At 39.1% G+C, this 24,212-nt stretch overlaps 1 protein-coding gene across 1 annotated transcript in view; it reads left to right on the forward strand.

Moving 5' to 3' along the window:
• The window catches only part of REN (renin), a 78,496-nt gene that overhangs the window by 41,891 nt on the left and 12,393 nt on the right, over positions 1–24,212 (forward strand). Inside the window, exons 3-5 of the mRNA XM_053704694.1 lie at positions 10,630–10,753; positions 13,426–13,544; positions 22,615–22,811. Of these exons, the coding sequence (XP_053560669.1) occupies positions 10,630–10,753; positions 13,426–13,544; positions 22,615–22,811 (440 nt within the window). The remainder of the gene's footprint in view (positions 1–10,629; positions 10,754–13,425; positions 13,545–22,614; positions 22,812–24,212) is intronic.

Genomic DNA, 24,212 nt, shown 5'->3' on the forward strand with positions numbered 1-24,212 from the left:
AACTTTTTTTTATTCATGTATTTAAAACAATAAAATTATAAACTTCCATTTCCCCCTTACAGCTAATTCACAAACTTCTCTGTCTGAATGTTTGTTTGTTTTTTGTTCTAAAATGCAAATGCTAATATTTATTTTAAAACAACTGTTACCTTTCTAATTACAGAACTGTGCTATCTTTATGAGGGCAAAATGTATAGAAAATGGATACAAATTATATAAAACTACCTTTAGGTTGCATGTATAAGCTGTATTATTGTATGTAAATATTGCCTAAATGATATAAGATATTGTTGTTTATACTTAGTCCCATTTTACAGATGTAAATATACAAATATTCCAAAATCCAAACTATTCCAAAATCCAAACCTTTTCTGGTCCCAAGCAGTTTGGGATTAAGGGTTTCCTATCTGCATACATATTCATGAATATTAGGGTATTTGTATGGATCTGGTACAATTTAGGAATAATTCTGCAAATTTTAAATGATAATTTTGAGTTTTGCTAGATTTGTTTATATGTTACAGTTAAAGTGCAGAAACAGTTAATGTGCACATTACCTAGCTAATCTGCAGATTAACTGATTTGCTCAGTTAAAGTGCAGAATCTGCACTTTACCTAGGTAATGTGCACATTAACTGCTTCCGTGTAGTTAAAGTTGGAAAAGTTTGTTTCTCTCATGTAAACTGTTTATTGATAAAGAAGCCGAAGAATGTTCCGATTTCGGCCGAGGGCAGATACGCTCCAGAGTGCTCTGTTCTAATCACCTAGGTAATGTGCACATTAACGGCTTCCGTGTAGTTAAAGTTGGAAAAGTTTGTTTTGCTCATGTAAACTGTTTATTGAAAAAGAAGCCGAAGAATGTTCTGATTTCGTCCAAAGGCAGATACGCTCCAGAGTGCTCTGTTCTAATCAGAGCCTCGGGCGCCGCAACTGTCTCTGGGAACCTTACCATGGGTCCCAGCCCGCACGTCTTGAAATTTTCTGTCTGGGAAATTATCTATCGAATCTATCTATTTATTATAGATTCGATAGATAGATAGATAATTTTCCAGACAGAGAATTTTAAGACGTGCGGGCTGGGACCCATGGTAAGGTTCCCAGAGGCAGTTGCAGCGCCCGAGGCTCTGATTAGAACAGAGCACTCTGCAGCGTATCTGCCCTCGGCCGAAATCGGAACATTCTTCGGCTTCTTTTTCAGTAAACAGTTTACATGAGAGAAACAAACTTTTCTAAAAAGCTAAAGTGCTTGAAAGTGTATTATTTGTTTTTCAACTGTATTATCACAGATACATTACAGCTAGAATGGCAGATATTTCACATTCTCAGTACGATGTTCTTACATTTATTTGTGCTCATTGCATAATTCCACAATCGGTTGCAGGGAAGTCGATTCTGAAACAATTCAGAATACAGAATGGGAAATATACAATGCTTAGAAGTGTAGAGGCCAAGATGCTAATAAATGTAAAAACAGAATGAGAGCAGTTGTTATACCCTTCGGAAAACTACTATAAACTTGTTAAGAAGTTGAAGTGTGTCTGGGCAATGAATGATGCATAAAGTGCGCCGCACTGCCCTTTAAGATTTTGTTTTTACCTCCATTTTCAGAAGAAAGTGCCCCAGTTCTCTAAAAAAAAATGATGTGAACTGATTATCATAGGAAAAACCATGGGACTCCCGTTACCGCTAAAGTGCATTTTTTGTACTTTAACTAGTGCCTAGTAGGTAGGTAATGTGCAGATTACTTAGGTAATCTGCAGATTACCTAGGTAATTTGAGAAATGAAACAATTTTTCTGCACTTTATCTGATCACCCTAGTTAATCTGCAGATTAGCTATGTAATGTGCACATTAACTGATTTCTGCACTTTAACTGTAACTGCATATATATATAGAATCTGGTGTTTTCTTAGTTTGGAAATTATAAGTGTATATCAGATTTCATTGATCTTTTTTTTTAATGCAAAACTAACATGAATCTAGCAAAATTTAAGTATGTGTAAAGTTAAAGGGATACTAAAACTACATTTTTTCTTTCACGATTTAGATAGAGCATGCAATTTTAAGCAACTTTCTAATTTACTCAAGGGAGTCAAATCACTTCTGTTTACATATATTTATGGCAGCAAAAGAGGCAAATTATTGATTTGTATGTTACTGGCAGCCAAGGGGTAAAATTACTGCACAGTTGTGGAAAATATACATTAAAGTGAGGGCTAAGGTAAACCTTTTTAGAGAGGTCATTGTGCCCAGTCACTGACAGATTGCCCAGTATTTATGTGGAGGACAGATGGAAATGTTGTAATGCCTGATTTGTTGTCACAATATACATGTTCAAATTACAGCAGGCTCATTGTTGTTTGAATTACTTTTTCACTGAGAGTTAAGACCCCATTGCTTGCTAGCTACAGCCCTACTGAAGAAACAGAAAGGCCATACGGAACTGCCGTGTGTTCCCAAGTGGAACAGCAGTGATTCAACTGGTGAGAAATTTTGATTCAAGTTCACAAACTGAAACCTTCCGCAACCATGTGTTGACAGTTTATGGGACTAAAATTATCAGTTAAAAGAAGCATGGAAATGGTTCAGAGAAGAAGGACTCCAGGAAGAGATTTACAAAAACAGCAGTCTGTTCTGACATTGTTCTTCCGAGGAAAGGTTGGTTTAAACCACTGATCCAAAGTTGCTCAGACTCAGACGCAACAGTTCTTCCATTGGTTTAACTCAGGAAGAGGAAGACAATTCAAATCCCACCAAAATGTAATCCTCTATCTTTACCTGAATATCACGTCACAAGCTGGAACACTGGTGCCATATGCCTTTCATTGCCAAGACTGTCTCTGACTACTTTGACCTTGGCTATTATAACAACATATTTATACACAGGGTAGCTGAAAACTACTCTACTGTAGTAGAGACTGGCAGAATTTACCATCTTGGAAACACAAAGACCTACAGTAATAGCCTGGAAAAGATAAGTGATTTTACAGAGTTTATGCCCAACAAAATCAAGAAATGCAAGGAGGCAATATTTTCTACTGTTAAAGTGAATGTAAATTTTGATGCTTAAGTGCCCGGTTTTTAAAAATTTGATTAAAAACAGGGGCACTTTAATTCATCAAAATTTACAGTTCACTCCTGTTGTGAAAAAAAACGTACCTTTTAATCTTCACAGCAGCTCCAGCTTCCTCCGGTCATCGCAAGCCATTTCTGATGTCAGAAATGATGGATAGGTCATCCTCCAATCACAGCTTCCCCCCTGGGGGAATCAGTGTCTGATTCAACGCTGTAATGGGAGGAAGCCAGATTCCTTATTTTAGACCCAGGAAGAGGCTAAGTTTAGGTAAGATTTTTTTTTTCACAACAGGAGTGAAATGTAAATTTTGATGAATTAAAGTGCCCCTGTTTTTAATCTAATTTTTAAAAAAACGGGCACTTTAGCATCAAAATGTACATTCACGGGGGCGTGTCCAACCACCGACCAAGATGGCTGCTTGCTAAACTTTGTCTGATTGTGGGTGCTGATAACACTGCTGGTTGTCCCTCCGGAACCTTTCAGACCTTATTCTTTCATCGAGATTCGTAACAAGCATTATCTCTGGAACAAGTACATGTGACATTTGTATAGCACTTAGAACAAGCAGCCAGAAATTGAGAAGGTACGCAGCAGAGGCCTGGGAGCAGCCTGTACTTTTCTCTACCCCCCATTACTCTGATTAAATCAGCATATTCAGCTAGTTACGCTGACGAAAGAACACCTACTAAATAGGGACTATCTGTTTAATTTTTACTACTCTAATTTCTCAAATTATCCAACTAGTTGTGTTGTAGCAAGACTACCCGCCCGAAGTTACTATGGAGGACAATTTCAGTTACAAACTTATAGGGCTACTAAGTGCTCAGTTTGCTCATGTGGAAGAGGAGGTAAAACGGGCTTTGCGCCAATCTATGGAGGGGATTACTACAGAAGGAGAGGCTGATTCAATGAAAGCTCATCATCTGAGATCTGAAAAGGCCCTACTATTTCCGCCATCATTTACAACCGAGGCGGATGCGCCTCAAGAATCAGAGATTCCATTTATTACTCAGGAGCCTGACGCCATAACCCGGCATGGGGCACATCCACAACAGGAGACTGGGGTGCAGGAGACAAATCAGGAAGTACCGCTGACTTCAATATATATGATACTACAAGACGCCATCCCAGATGAATATGTCTGTCATGAGTTAAGCATTTTCGGTAATGCTCGCCAGCTCACGGAGCACCATACTGTAGTACGGCCTCGGACCCTTGCCCCCCTGTTAGAGGAGAAACTGCCAAAACCCGCTGCGAGGCGGCCGATCGGGGCGGGTAACGTACACTCTTTGGTGAGGGATCCTAGCCAGAATTTACTGATTCAGGAGTGTCGGAGCTGCAAGTCAGTGGGACTTATGGAGGTTGGACTGTATATGTTCAATACCCCACCATTAGAAGATATTGAGGGAGGGCCGCGCCCGGCTCCGTTCTGCCTCTGCTTTGGCTCAGAGTCCTACTGCTGCCTTAGCGCTTATAACTCTGTTGGGATCGGGTAAACCATCAACTAAGTGGCAAATGAAGCTGGACTCTTTCTTAGAACTGCATTTGTTGTCTGGTATGATACCTGCTAGAGCCCTCTCCATATTCTGCAACTAGTATGCCAGACAATAAGGCTGCTTAAAAGTCTAAGGTCCCTGCTATACATAGAAAGTTTGGTTTAGCTTTATTTAGTTTAATTAATGTTCGGATTGTTATTTTTTTAGTGTTACACATTCTGTTCACCTAGGTCTATATATATGTACTACTTGGCCTGCATGTATACTAAGATTTCTGCTCATGTTTTCTAAGTAAATATGGGTCGGGGGAATAACGGGAGGGGTTAGACCCCTGACTTCGCAGTCTGATATATTCTGTATTAACATAGCCTATAATTTTACTTATTTATGCTGGGTGAGACATTATATAGAATGAAAAAATGTATATCTCATATTTGAGCTAGACCCTGTATAAGTTATAAGAGGACAGGCCCTCCACTAGAGTTGGATCATTGTATATTAGTCCCTTATAGAAGAAATAATGACAATATTAGACTATGTATAATGCTCATATTAATGTATTGTTGTAATTACAGCCTTAACCATAGCAAGCTTTTACCATATCTTTTTACAATGGTCCAAGAGTGACCTTGGTATTACTATATTTCCTCCCCTGGGTCATCTAAACTTTACTGAGTCCATGAGCGGCTCTGTGTATATTTGGAGGAATTTTCAAAATGTAAAATGAGGTATCATTATTATATAATAATGTGTGCAACTCTGAGCTTTTATGGATAATCATTTATTTTTATGTTTTGTTTTACAAAGGCCCAAATGGGGTCTTATATTCCCCACCTTCTGTAACATACCCTTATTAGCGACTAGGGGTCCAAGAATGGCCCAGCTAGTCTTGAACAGAAGGTTTATATCAAAAAGGAGAAAAATGAGGTTCAAGTTGATATAGTATGTCACTTTCTTGCATACCATTAAGCTAGTTTATCTAAACTGGTCTATACCTATATTACATGAATATGTTTTTATTTTCTAGGTCTTACTTGGGTTAGATTAGATGTAAGACATTGGTATGTAACCTTACCATTTCTTTATGTTTGCTTTTTGCCTTTTACTTTGTATGATTATAAGCCTCAATAAAAAATAAAATGTGAAAAAAAAAAAAATGTACATTCACTTTAAGTTACTATCCAGTCTAGATGAGATTAGAATGAAAGAAGTGTCCATTAAAGTTGCTATGAAGTAAAAATTAAATAACCAGGAAATCAAAGCAGAAGCGAAAGAAAAGGGAAGGTTCAGAAAACAACCATTTGATTATGTAGGTACAAAATACATGTGAAGAAGAACAGTAGAAGAAAATATAAGGCAAATCCAGGACCATCAAAATAAATTAGAAGAGTCATTGAGTTACGTGACTCAGTTAAACAGAAAGTGGAACATGTGGAGTCTAAGAAAGCTTTAGAGGCTGAAAGTCAGAGCCAGCAACAACAGATAGATCCCTGCATTAGAAGGCAATGCAAAGCAATGCAGTTCTAAAATTCTAGCAATCCTGCAGTCCAAAAGGATGTCATTTTTCTACTGAATTCAGGATATAGATCTGAAGAAACCATTTATATTTGCAAAGATAAATGAATCAATCAAAACAAAGAAAAGGATATGTCAAGCAGGGGCCCTCTCTGAAAAAGTACTTGAAAATACAGTTTTGCTTTAAACAGTAACCTACATTTTCCCCTATGTGAAGAACATTGGAATGTGAAATATTTACAGTACAAACACAGTTAAACACTTTATTACATTTAAATATGAATATTGCATAAATGTGATTTGACATGTTTTCAGAGACTTGACTGCAAAGGTCTCCAAAGCACTTATATATACTGTATATGTCTATGGGGCCAATTTATCAAGTGTCTGGCGGACATGATCCGATGTAGTGATCATGTCCACCAGACATCGATAAATGCCAACAGCATACAGCATACATGTATGTATGTATCTCTATGTTAAAACCCTTTGCGCCTGCACCTCATACACCTGAGACCTCATATCTTTAAGCCCTTACAACTTTTTAATGCAATATTATTTTTTTTATAATTTGTATCAGGCAGTGTTATTATGATTGTAAATGAACTTTTCAATCTATTTCTGATGTGTTTTGTGCCACTTTTTTGTCTTGCGTGACAGTTAACTAGACCTATGAAGTTGCGCTACCCTGACACGTGTTAAATTCGATTGCAGTCAAGCGAATGCGTTTACATACAAATTATAATACTCACGAAAAAATCCAATATCGCTCGTGCACAACAGTTAGTGCGCCACTCATAATCTAGCCCTAAATCAGTTATTCTAGTTTGTGCAATCTATGCTAGCGATATAATGCTGGAGCGGTGCTGTAGTTCCCTGTTTTACCAGCTTGCTTGTTTAAGCTTTTAATATATAGTGTATGCGATATCACTTTTTATAATCCCTGCTGCACTTGATATATTGCTGGTCACCTTCTGTCTTGCAATCGTACAATGGTAATCGGCTACAGGCTATTTATCAAGCTCCGTATGGAGCTTGATGCCCCGTGTTTCTGGCGAACCTTCAGACTCGCCAGAAACACAAATTACCTGTCTGCTTGCTCTGAGGAGGCGGACCGAGATCGCCACAATTCAACCCGATCGAGTACGATCGGGTTGATTGACAACCCCCTGCTGGAGGCCGATTGGCCGTGAGTCTGCAGGGGGCGGCGTTGCACCAGCAGCTCACAAGAGCTGCTGGTGCAATGCTGAATACGGAGAGCGTATTGCTCTCCGCATTCAGCGAGGTCTGTTGGACCTGATCCGCACTGTCGGATCAGGTCTGCCAGACCTTTGTTAAATAGGCCTCAATGTCTTATTGATCGATGTTATATTAGAATGTCTGTTTTTTCCATAACCATAACTCCAATCACTAATATTAACCCCAGTCTATAACCATAACCCCAATCCCTAACCCAAACCCCTAATATTAACCCCAGTCCATAACCATAACCCCAATCCCTAATATTAACCCCAGTCCATAACCATTACCCCAATCCGTAACCCTAACCCCAATCCATAACTTTAACAAAAACAATAACCCTAACCCCAATCATTAATACTGACCAAAATCCCTAACCCCAATCCTTAACCCTAACCACAATCCCTAACCCAACCCTTAATATTAATCCCAAATCCCTAACCCAATTCCTATTCTAATCTTAAATCCAGTGCCTAATACTAACCACAATCCCTAGCAAGAGATCCATCCCTAACCCCAATCGAAAAACCCTGAAACCAACCTAGAACTTGAATCTCTAACAAGAATCAATCCCTTAGCAACAACTCAAGCCCATAACTCTTACCCAATCCCTAATTTCAAGATCTAAAACCAGCTCCAATCCCTAACAACAATCCAATCCCTCATATTCAAATAAATCCTAATCTGTATCCCTAGACTAAAAATGATCCCTAATTACTATTTGAGATTAAAGGGACACTGAACCCAAAAAATTTTCTTTCATGGTTCAGATAAAACATGCAATTTTAAGCAACTTTCTAATTTACTCCTATTATCGATTTTTCTTCGTTCTCTTGCTATCTTTATTTGAAAAAGAAGGCATCTAAGCTAAGGGGCCAGCAAATTTTGGGTTCAGAACCATGGACAGAACTTGTTTATTGGTGCTGTCCAATCAGCAAGGACAACCCAGGTTGTTCACCAAAAATGGGCCGGCATCTAAACTTACATTCTTGCTTTTCAAATAAACATACCAACAGAATGAAGAAAATTTGATAAAAGGAGTAAATTAGAAAGTTGCTTAAAATTGCATGCTCTATCTGAATCAGGAAAGAAAACAATTGGGTTCAGTGTCCCTTTAAGGTTATCACATTCTGCACGGAGATCTCATGGAAAGATTGGTGTCTGCTTACACACAAGCTTTACCTGCAAGATCTCAGTCATGACATTTATCTAGTAAATGCACAAAAGTAAATAAGCAAATAACTTAAAGGGACATTAAAGACCTCTTGCCTTTCTGCAATAATTAAAGGGATACTTAACCCAAATTTTTCTTTCATGATTATTCAGATAGAGCATGCAATTTTAAGCAATTTTCGAATTTACTCCTATTATTAAATGTTGTTCATTCTCTTTATCTTTATTTGAAAAAGCAGAAATCTAAGCTAAGAAGCCGGCCCATTTCTGGTTCCCCACCCTGAGTAGCGCTTGTTGATTGGTGTCTACATTCCCTAGAAAATCCACCAAGCAAAATCTGTAACCTAGGTTTTAAAAATGCTGCAAATTGTCTCAACCAGCTATTTGATTTGCATCATTTACATGATACAATTTGCTTTTTGGTCTCTCTAAGGACTGTGGGACATAAGCACTTTTTTTTTTTTTACACAGAAAGCAAGAGGCATAAGAGACTTAAAGGGACAGTCTAGACCAAAATAAACTTGATGATTCAGATAGAGCATGTAATTTTAAACAATTTTCCAATTTACTTTTATCACCAATTTTGCTTTGTTCTCTTGGTATTCTTAGTTGAAAGCTTAACCTAGGAGGTTCATATGCTAATTTCTTAGACCTTGAAGCCCACCTCTTTCAGATTGCATTTTAACAGTTTTTCACCACTAGAGGGTGTTAGTTCACATATTTCATATAGATAACACTGTGCTCGTGCACGTGAAGTAATCTGGGAGCAGGCACTGATTGGCTAAACTGCAAGTCTGTCAAAAGAACTGAAAAAAGGGGCAGTTTGCAGAGGCTTAGATACAAGATAATCACAGAGGTTAAAAGTATATTATTATAACTGTGTTGGTTATGCAAAACTGGGAAATGGGTAATAAAGGGATTATCTATCTTTTAAAACAATAAAAATTCTGGTGTAGACTGTCCCTTTTAAAAAAAGCTGTCTTAGGGGAGCACACAAAGATTTTGAAAGTAAAAAAAGTATAAAGACAACTCTTTAATACCGACCTGAAATGACAGCTAAATTACACAAAATTATAAAAGAAATGTTCAAGCCAAAAGCAGGTGTCTCTGAATAGCGAAATTAAAGGGACAGTAAACACCTTGAGATTTTGAAATGTTTAGTTATGCATAATGAAACAGCTTTACAATATATTTTAAATATTGACTTTGCCCCTTTTTCATGCAATTTAGCTTTGAAAATTGAGCAATTTCTACTTCTCAGAATATGAATCACACCCTGCTGACTTCTCAAGGCTAACCTTACAACATATCGTTCACTAATTGGCTTTAAATGATAATAACTGCAAAACAGAGTACTTTATACTTATATTACTTTATGACAGTTACTAGTCTTGTTGTCTGCACACTAAAACCCAGATTGGCTCCTCCAAATAAGGCAAATCATTGCCGTAAAAAGGATGTTAATTTGTTTTAAAAACTTTAAGACTTGGCTGCTATGTTATTCTATATTAATGATGGCTAACCTTGACAACCCAGATATTTTGAAACAGCATTTCCCATGATGCTTAGACACTCTGCTGTCTACTTGAGCATCATGGGAAATGTAGTTCTGAAACATCAGGGGTGCCAAAGTTACCCATCACTGTTCTATAGCAACAGACATGTCTGGTAATTACAAGATGTTTACTGTCCCTTTAATTTATCTCCAGGTAGTTCCATTTTAAATCCTATGGATATAACGACACAACAAGCTAGAAAATAAACGGAAAGAAGGGGCACCACATAGTGTAAAAGCAACAATTTCACATCGCTAAATATAAAAAATCCTTGTAAGAGCTACATTCATAATTCAGTCAGCGCTTGTGCAGTGCTACAAAGACGGCTGGCATTCTCAGTACCCACGTCACAGAGTATCTTTTTCACATAGTAGATAAGTTGGGACAATCATTTCCATAGTGTTCTGGTAAATCAGCAGACAGAATAAAGTTATATTTATTTCCACTAATGTAAACCAAGCAACATTTTTTTTTGTGGGTGCCCTTACACTGAGAGCATAAGAGATATATGAAGTAATGGCTTAAACTCACAAGATTTATAGAAATTTGTCTCACTATGTTTTTTTTATTGCAGACACAATATTTTGGTGAAATTAGTATTGGCTCCCCTCCACAGACGTTCAAGGTTGTGTTTGATACAGGGTCTGCCAATCTGTGGGTGCCATCTTGCCGCTGCTCACCCCTCTACAGTGCATGTGGTGAGTTTCTGTACAGCTAACACTTTGCAAAAAATTTTAAACTGCACAAAAACATTGTTTTAATTGTACATACTACTCTATATTGCAATAAAAGTAAATAAAATAAAACAAACAGGCTTTTTTTAGAAGTCTGCACTATTTCTGATCTGGTTTGCTGCTTTATACATACTGGGCTGTGATTATCGCCTAAAGCAGGGAAAAAGGCATCAGTTTTAGCATTATAATGACATTAAACACCTCTTGCGTGTATGTAAAATCTGTTCTTATCCAGTTATCCCTAGAGAGGCAAAAATAAAAATCTGTAACCTGCAAATCATACACAGTATATGGTGTAGGAAATTTTGAAAACCTAAGTTACATATTTTGCATTTTGTCTTCTGTAGGGAGCGTTGAATAAGCAAAGATTTTACAAAAAATGTAAGAGGTATTATGTCCTTTAAAAAAAAAAAAAAAAAAAGACTTATGCAGCTTTATTTATTTTTCTAAAAAAACACATTTTATATTGGAAAGTGTGTTAGAACAGTATGATAGGGCTGGGTCTATTCACCTTAAAGGGACATAAAACCCCAAAATATTTTCTTCATGATTCCGACAGAGCATACAATATTAAAGGGACAGTAAAGTCAAAATTAAACTTTCATGATTCGGATAGAAAATGCAATTGTTAACAACTTTCCAATTGACTTCTGTTATCAATATGCTTTGTTCTCTTGGTGTCTTTTATTGAAGAGTAAAACAAAGTAGGCACATAAGAGCTCAGGAGTGTGCATGTGTCTTTAGTGTTTTGCAACATTGTATAACAAAGCAACTAATAATGTTGCAAAACACTGCTGACATAGAGTACTAAAGACACGTGCACACTCCTGAGCTCTCATCAGCCTATCTAGTTTTACTCTTCAATAAAAGATACCAACAGAACATAGCACATTTGATAACAGAAGTAAATTGGAAAGTTGCTTAAAATTGCATGATCTATCTGAATAATGAAATTTTGACTTTACTGTCCATTTAAGCAACTTTTCAATTCAATTATATCATCAAAATTGCTAAGTTCTCTTGGTATCCTTTGTTGAAAATCATACCTAGGTAGGTTCAGGAGCTGGGGGCTAGCTTCTGATTGGTGGCTGCACATATATGCATCTTGTCATTGACTTACTCATTTGTTCAGCTAGCTCCCAGTAGTGCATTGCTGCTCCTTCAAGACAGGATACTGAGAGAATGAAGCAAAATTAGAAAGTTGTTTAAAACCCTATGCTCTTTCTGAATCATGAAAGAACAATTGTGCGTTCTATGTCCCTTTAAAGGGACACAAATCTCAAAAATAAACTTTCGTGCTTAAGATACAGCATGTCATTTTAAGAGACTTTTCAATTTACTATTATAATCAAAGTTACTTTGTTCTCTTGGTATGAATAGCTAGGTAGGCTCAGGAGCAGCTATGCACATATGCCTCTTGTCATTGGCTTACCACACATATGCAGCTAGGTCCAATAGAGCATTACTGTTCTAGAGCTGACATTAACTATGTGAGTAAGCCCTTTGCAGGGGATAAACACATGGTTAGGTCAGGAGCAAGCTATATTGCAATAATAAAATGATCTAGCATATTAGAGCATTTTCTATTTTTACTTTTATGTCAGGGACATGAAACTCATTTTTTTTCTTTCGTGAGTCAGATAGACCAGTGTTTCTCAAACGCATTCCTCAAGTACTCTCAGGAGGCGTTATTTTAATTATAGCTTAACTAGAGGACAGATGAAATAATCAGCTGATGGGTGAGAGCAGGTTACCATGGTTACTGATCAGCTGATTACTTCACCTGTGCACTAGTTCCTCTATAATGAAAAACCTGACCTGTTGGGGGTATTTGGGGACCATGGTTGAGAAATACTGAGATAGACCATACACCTATCCAATTTACGTCCAATATCAAATGTGCTTCATTCTTTTGGTATCCTTTGCTAACGGAGCAGTAACGAACTACTGGGAGCTAGCTGAACACATGAAGTGAGCCAATAAAAAGAAGCAAATATTTGTAGACACCAATCAGCACTTAGCTCCCAGTAGAGCATTGCTGCTTTTGAGCCTACCTATACATGTGTTTCAACAAAAGATACAAAGACAACAAAGCAAATATGATAATAGAAGTAAATTAGAAAATTGTTTAAAACGGCATGCTCTATCAGAATAATGAGAAGAAAAATAAGATATTCATGTCCCTTTAAATTCTTAAATAGTGCATGTTTTAGGTTTCTATTCATACACTACTCAGTAAGCACCCATGCATAAAATGACTGGCACATGAATCCTATCCCACGCACCCAGAGTTCCCTCTAAGGTAACATGTTGTGAGCAGCCCAGCAGTGAAATAGTTAATTAGGGAACCACACCCTGCACTTAGCAAACACTACACAATGCAGACAGCAAGGTACAATTCCCTTATTAACTGTTTCACTGCTGGGCCGTTCACAAAATGTGACACAACTCTGCCTCTGTCTGCTGCTCTCTCACGCGCACAAACATTGCTCTGTAAAAACAAAGTTGTGTTTTGCTGTATATACACACTGCTCGACCACACAATATATTTTCTTTATACCTTTTACGGTCACTCAGTGGTCCATTCCCAAAAAGATGCCATTTCATCACATGATACTGTACTTTCTTTCTAACAGTCTCCCACAACCAATATGATTCCTCAAAATCTCTAACATACATGGAAAATGGGACTGGTTTTTCCATACAGTATGGATCAGGGGGAGTGAGGGGCTACTTAAGCCAGGATCTTGTGATGGTAAGTGGGACTGGGTATCTGTCAATACGATGCTTGCTGTATCTCTATGTCAGTGGTCCTTTTTATTGCAGCACTCACATAACCAAACCTCTCATAACTAAAAATGAATTAGATGATTTTACAAGCACACAAACATACAAACACACTGTCATATGCTCACGTGATCACACACACAGACAAACATAGGGCTCGATTCTCTAAAGATCCATGGTCTGGCAATATTATCTAAGAAGTTTTGTCTGTTCGGAGAGGTCCCTCAAAGAATTTCTGAAAAAAACAACTTTTAGCTTGGGAACTGTGTAATCTCACTATTCAGTGCTCTGGATGTGAAGATGGAAACGCCTACATAAACTTTATTACAATATATAATCTTTACAAAATCCAAAGTTTTAAGGTGATTTCTTTCCATGCCAGTACGTTTTTGCTCATCATGCCCATAATCACTCAGACACACACACATAAAGATCACACATAAACACAACACACTTTTCTTTCATACAGGTGGTGAGAGCCCACGATCCATTACTCATGGGAATTATTCTTCCCTACCACTAGGAGGAGACAAAGATTCCCAAACCCAAGAGCTCTATAAAATCCCTCCCACCTCACACATACCTCAGTCTTTACTTTGCCTCTGCTGGAGGTAGGGTGATTCTTCATTGAAAGGGGTTTTCAGTCTATGTTGAGGCCCGTTTCCCCTCAGAGTACAGTGCTTGTCAGAGTGATGTATTTGGGGTATGAATTATGTTTATTGCATTGTTTTCACCTCATGGGAAATCTTTCATAAACCCTCTGACATGGGTCGCAGGGATGTGTCTTCTGCCTCCTTTTATGGATCTACAGATATATTCCTATTCCATAACCTCTGATGATATGTTTCAGTACTGTTTTGGTTGTCTGCTTCTTGATTGCTAGTGGACGAGTGTCTATTGGTAAGAATATTTTATTTTTTAAAACAATAGTAACATATAGACACTAATTTAGCTATTTTATGGGCACTTTTTGATTTTAAAAGTTTTTCTAAATATTTTTATATATATTGCACTGAGACAGATCTTTCACTATTTCCCTTGCTTTTGCATGCAGCAGTTTTTTTTTGCGTGCTTGCTTTTTTGCGTGCTTGCTTTTTTTGCGCATCAGCCTTTTCTCGCGTGTGGGACTGCGCATGTCGGGTTTACGCTCTTTGGATTAGCACATGTCCCTTAATCTCTTAGGAACTGCAGTTATTTTTGTGTGCTGGGTTTGCTTATCGGTTTAGCTTTTAGTAAGGTTTTTTTAATAGTTTTTATAGCTTTGCTTTGCTATATGCTTTAATGAAGCAGCAGGATTCTGTCCCTAAATTTACCCAAGAAACCCAGTCTCCTGAACACCTTTCTACCATTATTAGGTGTGCTTATTGTAAAAAGCTGAAGTGCCATCTTCAGTTCATTTATGTGGCTCATGTTTAGATTTGTTAATGCATACAGACCAATCTAATACTGTTTCTTTGGGTACTATTGCACCTACTCTTTGTTCATTACAGGTTAATGCTGAAGAGGTGCCTCCTGCATTAAGTCTTTCATCAAGGCTGTGTTGGCTGTTCTCCAGCCTTCAAATAAGCGTAAAAGGTAAATTCCGATTTTACCTTCTACAGGTGCTATGTGCCCTGATCCCAGGGATACTGTTGTACCTTCAGATGGTGAAGTTTCCTCTGGGGATGAGGATTCCTCATCTGAAGTGGAACCTGATATTTCCTCTTTTTAATTTAAAGTTTAACATATTCGTTCTCTTTTAAAAGAGGTTTTTATTCACTTTAGGGGTTAAAGATCAAAAAAATTCTGATGATAAACCTTGTAATCATTTAAATTCAGTTTATAGGACAGTTGTTAATCTCCCTGACTTTTTCCCTGTGCCTGATGCTGTCTCTGACATGATTGCTAAGGAAAGGTCTAAGCCAGTTGTGTCTTTTAATCCTTCTGCAAGGTTTAAAAGGTTATATCCTTTACCTGCTGCTAATGTAGAGTTATGGAAAACAGTTCCCAAGGAGGATGGGGCTATTTCCACTCTGGCTAAATGTACTACTATTCCTTTGGAAGACAGTTCTTCTTTTAATGTAGAATCCTTTCATAGAAGGGCTTTTTTTACATGCTGGTTATATTCTCAGGCCAGCTATTTCTATTGCTGATGTGGCTGCTTCTTCTGACTCTGTTAGTTCAAATTTATTGAGTTTGCTTCAGATTGCCAATTCTTTCATTTGTGATGAGTGTTTGATATTATGAAAATTAATGTCAAAAGCATGTCATTAGCAATTCTCGCCAGGAGGGCCTTCTGGCTTAAATCCTGGAATGCTTATATGGTATCCACATCTAGATTACTGTCTCTTTCTTTTCAGAGAAATAAGTTATTTGGGTCTGATTTAGATTCTATTATTTCTACTATTACTGGAATAAAGGTAAATTAACTTTTCTTCCTGAAGACAAGAAGTCTTAAGGAAAATCTAAACTTTCTAATAGTTTTCATTCCTTTTGTCAGAATAAACAGCAGACAACTGACTCCTCTGTTCAAAAGCAATGTTCCCCTGGTTCAGTCTGGATACCCAATGCTAACTGGAGCAAGTCTAAACAGGATAAGAAATCTGTACCCTCTTCTAAATTCACATGAAAGTGCGGCAACCGACCCAAAAGTTCTGGTAGGGGGCAGATTAAGCCTCTTTCAGAAGGGTTGGTTTCAGTCTGTCCCAGATCCCTGGGTTCAGAATATTGTTTCTCAGGGATATCAAATTGCTTTCAGATCAAGGCCTCCCAGGTAAAAGTTTTTTTTTGTCCAATCTTCCAAGGAATCCTGTAAAAGCTCAAGCTTTTATTCAATCTGTCTCAGATCTGGAAGATATGGGACTGATTACTCCAGTTCCTTTGCAGGAACAAGGGATCTCTTCATTGTTCCAAAGAAGGAAGGCACTTTCAGACCTGAACAAGTTTGCAAGGATTCCATCTTTCAGAAAGGAAACTACCAGGACTATTCTGCTTTTTGTTCAGAAAGGTCAGTTTATTACCACAAGAGATTTAAAGGATGCTTACCTTCATATTACAATTCACAGAGAACATTACCAGTTTCTGAGGTTTGCTTTTCTGGACAAGCACTTTCAGTTTGCTGCTCTTCCATTTGGTCTGTCTACAGCTCCAAGAATATTTGCCAAGGTTCTCGGTGCCCTTTGTTAATTAATCAGAGCTCAGGGTATTGCAGTATTTCCTTACCTGAACGATATCTTGGTTCAAGCTCCATCTTTTCTTTTAGCAGAATTTCACACCAATTAACTATTGTTTCTTCAAATACTTTGTTGGAGGAACAATTTTCCAAGGAGTTCTTTAGTTCCTCAGGAAAGGTTACTTTCCTGGGTTTCAAAATAGACTCAGTGTCCATGAGTCTTTCTTTAACAGAGGAGAATCGGTTGAGATTGGTGTCAGCTTGTAAGAACCTTTTGTCTCTTACGTACCCTTCAGTGGCTCTGTGTATGGAAGTACTAGGTCTCATGATTGCAGTTTCAGATGCAATTCCATTTGCTTGATTTCACATGTGACCTCTTCAGCTTTGTATGCTGCATCAATGGTGCAGGGATTATACTCACCTGTCTCAAAATATATTTTTAGATCCCAGTACAAGTCAGTCTCTAACCTGGTGGTTGGATCATCAGTTTATTATCCAGGGGGCTTCTTTTGCTCATCCTATCTGGACTGTGATCACTACATATGCAAGTCTTTTAGGTTGGGGAAGTTGTTTGGGGGTCTCTGTTAGCACAGGGGGTTTGAGATCCTTGGGAGGTGAGTTTGACAATCAATGTTCTAGAACTCTCTGTTGAAAAGGGAGTCTTATCTCCATTTCCAGACAGACAATATTACAGCAGTAGCTTATGTCAACCATCAAGGGGGAACTCACAGTTCCCTGGATATGATGGAAGTGTCTCAAATTCTGTCGTGGGCAGAAGCCTATTCTTGTCTAGTTTCTGTGATTCACATCCCAGGAGTGAACAATTGGGAGGCAGACTTTCTCAGTCATCAGTCTCTACATCCAGGGGAGTGGTCTCTTCATCAGGATGTGTTGAATCAGATTGTGGATCTTTGGGGTCTCCCAGAATTAGATCTGATAGCCTCTCATTTGAACAACAAACTTCCCAGGTACTTTGCAAGGTCCAGGGATCCTAAGATAGAGGTAGTGCATGCTCTAGTAGTTCATTGGTCATTCCAGCCTGCTTATTTGTTCCCTCTTCTGGTTCTTCTTCCCAGAGTGATTTTCAAGATAAGGCTAGATAACTAATGTTACGGTACCAACAGGATACCAAGGGTTAATACCAGATGGAAGATGCCCTGAATGTGAGATCAGCAACTCACAACCCAGCTAATTCGCCCCTCAAACACGAGACCAGGCTCCACATTGAAGGTAAAAACAGAATGTACTTTATTGAGGGCTATATGCCCAGTATTTATGCAGGTCTGAGACCAGATGGGGGGTTGAAAGTGTATTGTACATTAGATAGAGGGAAAACACCTTTTGACATGCCACAATAGAATTACATTACTTAAGCAGATAAACAATTTAGTCTTTCTTATCACTTGGGCGTCTGCTCTCTGGATGTGAGTAAACAATGTGAATGTTTATCACTAAACTTAATTACAGTACACAATAGCTGAGGCTAGCAACCTTGTCTTTAGAAAATAGCTTCTTAAAGCTGAACAAAGTTAACTCTTTCAGTACTGACAGAAGGGTCTGTCACATAGCTCCCTCCTAGTGGAACATTCCGGCAGACCCGGCTTGACCCTTTGGCGGGTCAACCTGGGGATGACCGGACTAGGGTGGTAGGCATGTCAGTTTGCCGGGACAATCCATCTGCATTCCCGTTTAGCTTACCGGGCCGGTAGCTGATGGTGAAGTTATAGGGTTGGAGGGCTAAACTCCACCGCAGCAATCTGCCATTGTCTCCTGAGACCCGGTTAAGCCAGACTAAGGGATTGTGATCCGTTATGAGGGAGAATTCTTGTCCGTATAGATAAGGATTCAGCTTCTTCAGTGCCCAGACCAGGGCTAAACAGTCCTTCAAAATATCATCGGCTTCTTTATGTGGTTTTTGAACCTGCTCTTTATAGGTTTCCACAATTCCTTCATACTGACATAGGGTGCCCTTGAGTTGCTGCACCTCACTATGAGCCAGCGCCAGCTTCTCCTCCAGTGTCGCTAAGTTTGTCTTTAATGTTTCATGTTCCACTCTCAAGCTGGTGCTTTCTGCAGTCTGTCGGTGCAGTTTGTCTAGCAGAGATTCCCATTCTAAACGTGCTTTTTCCTCTGCGCTCCTCTTCTCTCCCGCTAGCACTGTTACGTGATTGTTTATTGTGACCATTTCCTCCTCTACTTGACTCTTCTCCTTCATCAGCGCATTGTAACGGGACTTCCACGTATCAATAGCGGATAGAGATTTACTGAGCTCAGCATCCTGGGGCTTAGCAGCAGGTGGGTCAGGCTCTGCTGCACGGATCTGGGCACGGGTAGTCACAGGGTTAACATCAGCGGGACCTATAGGAGCGTAGGCAGAAACAAGGGGGGCCAAGTTATTTCCAAGGAGAACATCAGCTGGTAAGTCCTTCATGACCCCCACATTCACAGGTCTAGCGCCCACTCCCCAATCCAAATGTACCCGGGCAACAGGTAGGCAGAACACAGTGCCCCCTGCTACCCTCACAGCCACAGTGTCTCCAGTGTGCTGTTTCTCAGACACCAAGTTCTTTTGAAGCAAGGTCATGGTAGCACCAGTATCCCGTAGACCACTGACCTCCTTCCCATTCACTTTAACCAGTTGCCGGTTATTCCGGTGGGCAGCTTGCACAAGGTCTGCTTCATGTAGGATGCCCCAGCATTCTTGCTCCTCTACATAGTGGGCCGCAGGCTGAGGGTTACGTGGGATTCCGCCGGCGGGTCTTCTCCAGGACTGTGCTTGGTTCGCTGCATTAAGGGGACACTCTGTTCTTTTGTGCCCTAGTTGCTTACATCCAAAGCACCGAATAGGTTGTGAGTAGCCCCGCAAATTGAACCGGGCTCTCTGAGGGTAGTTCGTGGCCGGAGGCCGTGTGGTATAGCGGTGCACCGGGGGTTGGTAACTGGCAGCTGCTGGGGTGACTGGGGGTATGTACTCCACTCTAGCAGGGGGCTTAGTGGTAGCAGTGTCCAGTTTGCGGGCATCCGTATACTCATCTGCCAGGCGAGCAGCTTCATGCAGGGTGTAGGGTTTACGGTCCTGAACCCACTCTCTAACTCCTGCTGATAACTTGTCAAAGCAATGTTCCAACAGGAATAGCTGCAGCACCTCTTCCCCAGATACGGCTTGGCACCCCGCCATCCAGTAAGATGCTGTGCGGTGCACCTTATATGCCCACTCAACGTAGGAATCACCAGCTAATTTAACAGTGTCTCTGAACCGCCTCCGGTATGCCTCCGGTGTAACCGAATACCTGGAGAGCAGAGCCTTTTTTACAGTATTATAATCCCCAACTTCCTCATCTGTAATGGCCCTAAAAGCCTCTCTGGCCCGGCCGGATAATTTTCCGGATAATATCGTGACCCAGTCCTCTGCGGGTACCTGGTGTAGTGCACATTGCCTCTCAAAATCCGCAAGGTACCCATCAATCTCTCCTTCTGTTTCCAGGAAGTTTTTAAAAGCTGCAAAATTTACTTTTCTCTTTTCCACTGGGGTTGCTGTGACTTGGGATGCTGCAGCGCCGCTTTGGCGAAGTAGGTTGGCCTCCACAGCGGCTATGACCCGGTCGATAATTTCCGCAGATGGGTTGGGGCCATAATGTGCCAGTCTTATTTTAACCGCCCGATCAAAGCTTGCTTCTTCGGGGGTTCTGTCTGATATGCTGGGCCCATTAGTTCCTTCGGTCCCTGGTACTCCTTCCATCTTAGTCAGTATTGTAATAATCCCCCTCTTCCTGAGGTTACTGGCTTGTGTAGTTGCTCTTCTGGGCGATAAGGATCATCCCGTCGCTTGCCACCAATTGTTACGGTACCAACAGGATACCAAGGGTTAATACCAGATGGAAGATGCCCTGAATGTGAGATCAGCAACTCACAACCCAACTAATTCCCCCCTCAAACATGAGACCAGTCTCCACATTGAAGGTAAAAACAGAATGTACTTTATTGAGGGCTATATGCCCAGTATTTATGCAGGTCTGAGACCAGATGGGGGGTTGAAAGTGTATTGTACATTAGATAGAGGGAAAACACCCTTTGACATGCCACAATAGAATTACATTACTTAAGCAGATAAACAATTTAGTTTTTCTTATCACTTGGGCGTCTGCTCTCTGGATGTGAGTAAACAATGTGAATGTTTATCACTAAACTTAATTACAGTACACAATAGCTGAGGCTAGCAACCTTGTCTTTAGAAAATAGCTTCTTAAAGCTGAACAAAATTAACTCTTTCAGTACTGACAGAAGGGTCTGTCACAACTAATTTGTTATCCTGATTGCCCCAGCATGGCCTTGCAGAATTTGTTATGCAGAACTGGTTCAGATGTCAAGCTGCCCTCCTTGACCTCTTTCTCTGCAGCCAGACCTTTTGTCCCAAGGTCCTTTTTTCCATCCGGATCTCAAGTCTCTAAATTTCATGGCATGGAAATTGAACACTTAGTTCTGAAATATAGGGGTTTCTATGATTCTGTTATTGAAACTATGATTCAGCATGTAATCCTGTTTCTAGGAAGATTTATCTCAAGGTTTTGAAAACTTTCATTTCCTGGTGTATAAATCATGTTTTTTTCCCGGCATTCAATTTAAACCTGTTATCAAGCCTATTTCTCCTCCTTGAAATCTCAACCTAGTGTTAAGAGTTTTGCAGGCTCCTCCTTTTGAGCCTATGCATTAATTGGACATTAAACTATTTTCTTGGAAAGTGTTGTGTCTTTTGGCTATTTCCTCTGCTAGAAGAGTTTCTGAATTGTCTTTCTTGTGAGCATCCTTTTTGGATTTTTCATCAAGATAAGGCTATTTTATGGACATCATTTAATATTTTGCCTAAGGTTGTTTGTTCAGACAACATTGGTAGATAGATTGTTGTTACTTCTTTGTGTCCTAAGCCTAAAAATGCTTCTGAAAGATCTTTACATTCCCTGGATGTTGTTAGGGCATTTAAATATTATGTTGATGCTACTAAGGATTTTAGACAAACTTCTAGTTTGTTTGTTCTTTTCTCTGGGCCTAGGAAAGGTCAGAAGGCCTCTGCTCTTTCCTTAGGTTAAAACATTTGATGCACAGAGCTTATTTGGAGGCAGGTCAGCCTCAGCGGATTACTGCTCATTCTACTAGGTCAGTTGCCACTTCTTGGGTTTTTAAGAAAGAGGTTTCAGTTGGTGAAATTTGTAAGGCAGCTACATGGTCTTCTTCGCATACTTTTACTACATTTTACCATTTTGATGTCTTTGCTTCCTCAGAAGCAGCCTTTGATAGAAAGGCTCTTCAGGCAGTTGTCCCAATTTGATGATTATGACTATTTTTTAAGTGCATTAAAAAAATTTTTAAAAAAAATTCTTTGGGGTTATTGATTTATTTTCTCAGTAAAAAATATATTTTTAAATCACTTCCTTTGTGTTATTACTTGTGAACTCCACAGCTTGGTTATTAGTTACCATGAGTTATGGATCGTGGACTCTCACCACCTGAATAAAAGAAAACATAATTTATACTTATCTGATAAATTCATTTCTTTCATGGTGATGAGAGTCCACGAGACCTCACCTTTTGTTTTTTTGGGGTTAGTTTTTTTCAGCACATTCTTTTTTCCCTGCTCCTTTTTGGCTCTTATTCCTTTTTCTTACCTCACTTGCTTGGCTATACGTTAGACTGAGGTATGTGTAAGGTGGGAGGGGTTTTAAAGAGCTCTAGTGGTTTGTTAATCTTTGCCTCCTCCTAGTGGTAGAGAAGAGTAATTCCCATGAGAAATAGATCATGGACTCTCACCACAATAATGGAAAGGAGTTTATCAGGTAACCATAAATTATGTTTTTCTCACTTTCCTAAGCTTCATCTTTCTTACCCTTTGCAGATAGCGAATATTAGTGTCATCCAGGTGTTTGCTGAGGCTACTGCGCTGCCTGCTTACCCCTTCATCTTTGCTCGCTTTGATGGAGTACTGGGCATGGGATTCCCTAGCCAGGCTATTGACGGTATCACTCCTGTGTTTGACCGGATCCTGTCTGAACAAGTCCTGCCGGAGGATGTCTTCTCTGTGTATTACAGCCGGTGAGAGCAGATGTGGAAGAGGTCCAGAGAAAGTTAAATGAATCTAAAATAGAGGGAATGCGAGTACAAGTGCTGCATTTATTAAATGTGATTCTGTTCAGTATGATGTTATCCCACAGTGTTTTCAATGCTTACTATAGATGGCCCTGAAGCAGAAAATGCTGCATGGCAATGTGGTCACACAGTTATCACTAGCCAATAAATCTTTTTAAGTAGGCATGTATTTAACCCTTTCACTGCTATGGACATAACCCCGCTATATGCTTTGAAAAAAACATGAAACATCAGAAGATGCCCCCCTTGCCATTTCACTCTGTAAAATCACATCTGCTCTGGTAACCAGGGTCTCCTTTCTTTGCAGACTTTACAAGTGAGAAGATAAGTCCCCCAATCCCTCCCTATGACGTCACCCCTACTAACATGGTGCTCTACTTGGTAACAGACTTTCTGCCTGCACCTCAAAACACTAAGCAGCCTCCTCTTGGTATTAGAAACATCTCTGCTATGTCTTCCTCTCCTTTAAATACCAGTTTTTCACTTTAAAAACTCATGACATGTTCCTAACTATATACGTGTTAGTATAAGTAAAAAGAATATCCATAGTCACTGGTCTTTTTATACAAAAAACCCCCACAATGATTTACTTTATTCAGGTAATGTTTCGGGGAATACAGCTCCCTTTCCTCAGATCAGTATATTCTTTTTACTCTTTCTACATGATAGCTGTTACTGACAACGAGTTCGATGAGAGCATTTAAATAAAATGTAGTATCTCTAAAAAGTCAGCAGGTAAACAAGCTTACGCGTTTTGGCTAAATTACATAGCTGTTCATGACACCCTGGCAGAAGTTGTTGTAAAATAGTAAGAGTGCTAATCCACAAAATAGATAGATAGATAGATAGATAGATAGATAGATAGGTAGAAGATAGATTAGTGGATAAATAGACACACAAGAACATACCGTTAAGAACCTCCTATATCTCAATAGGCAACTTCACCTTGCATAAGTATTCATTATTTGCCTATGTTTCATGTTCATATTTAATCTCATAAAGTTCTATAACTATTAATCTATAATTTCACATTTGTGAACTCCAATATTTTTTACAAAAACATCAAAAACATTAAAATAAAGTATTACACTCAGATATAAACACATTTTAATAAAAAAATATATATAATTTTAATATTGATAAAAAGGATTTCAAAGGGGATATGGTATTTGGCAAGGTGTTTGACTGGAAAGGGCTGGTTTTGGCAATGGCAAGGTGTTTTGAATGGAAATGTATGTATACATGTCTATATATGTATATTTATGTGTTTATATGTGTAAACATACGTACAAAGTGTATATAAACATATAAACATACACACACACATATATATATATATATATATAT

This window comes from Bombina bombina, chromosome 3, assembly GCF_027579735.1.
Source record: "Bombina bombina isolate aBomBom1 chromosome 3, aBomBom1.pri, whole genome shotgun sequence".
NCBI lineage: Eukaryota > Metazoa > Chordata > Amphibia > Anura > Bombinatoridae > Bombina > Bombina bombina.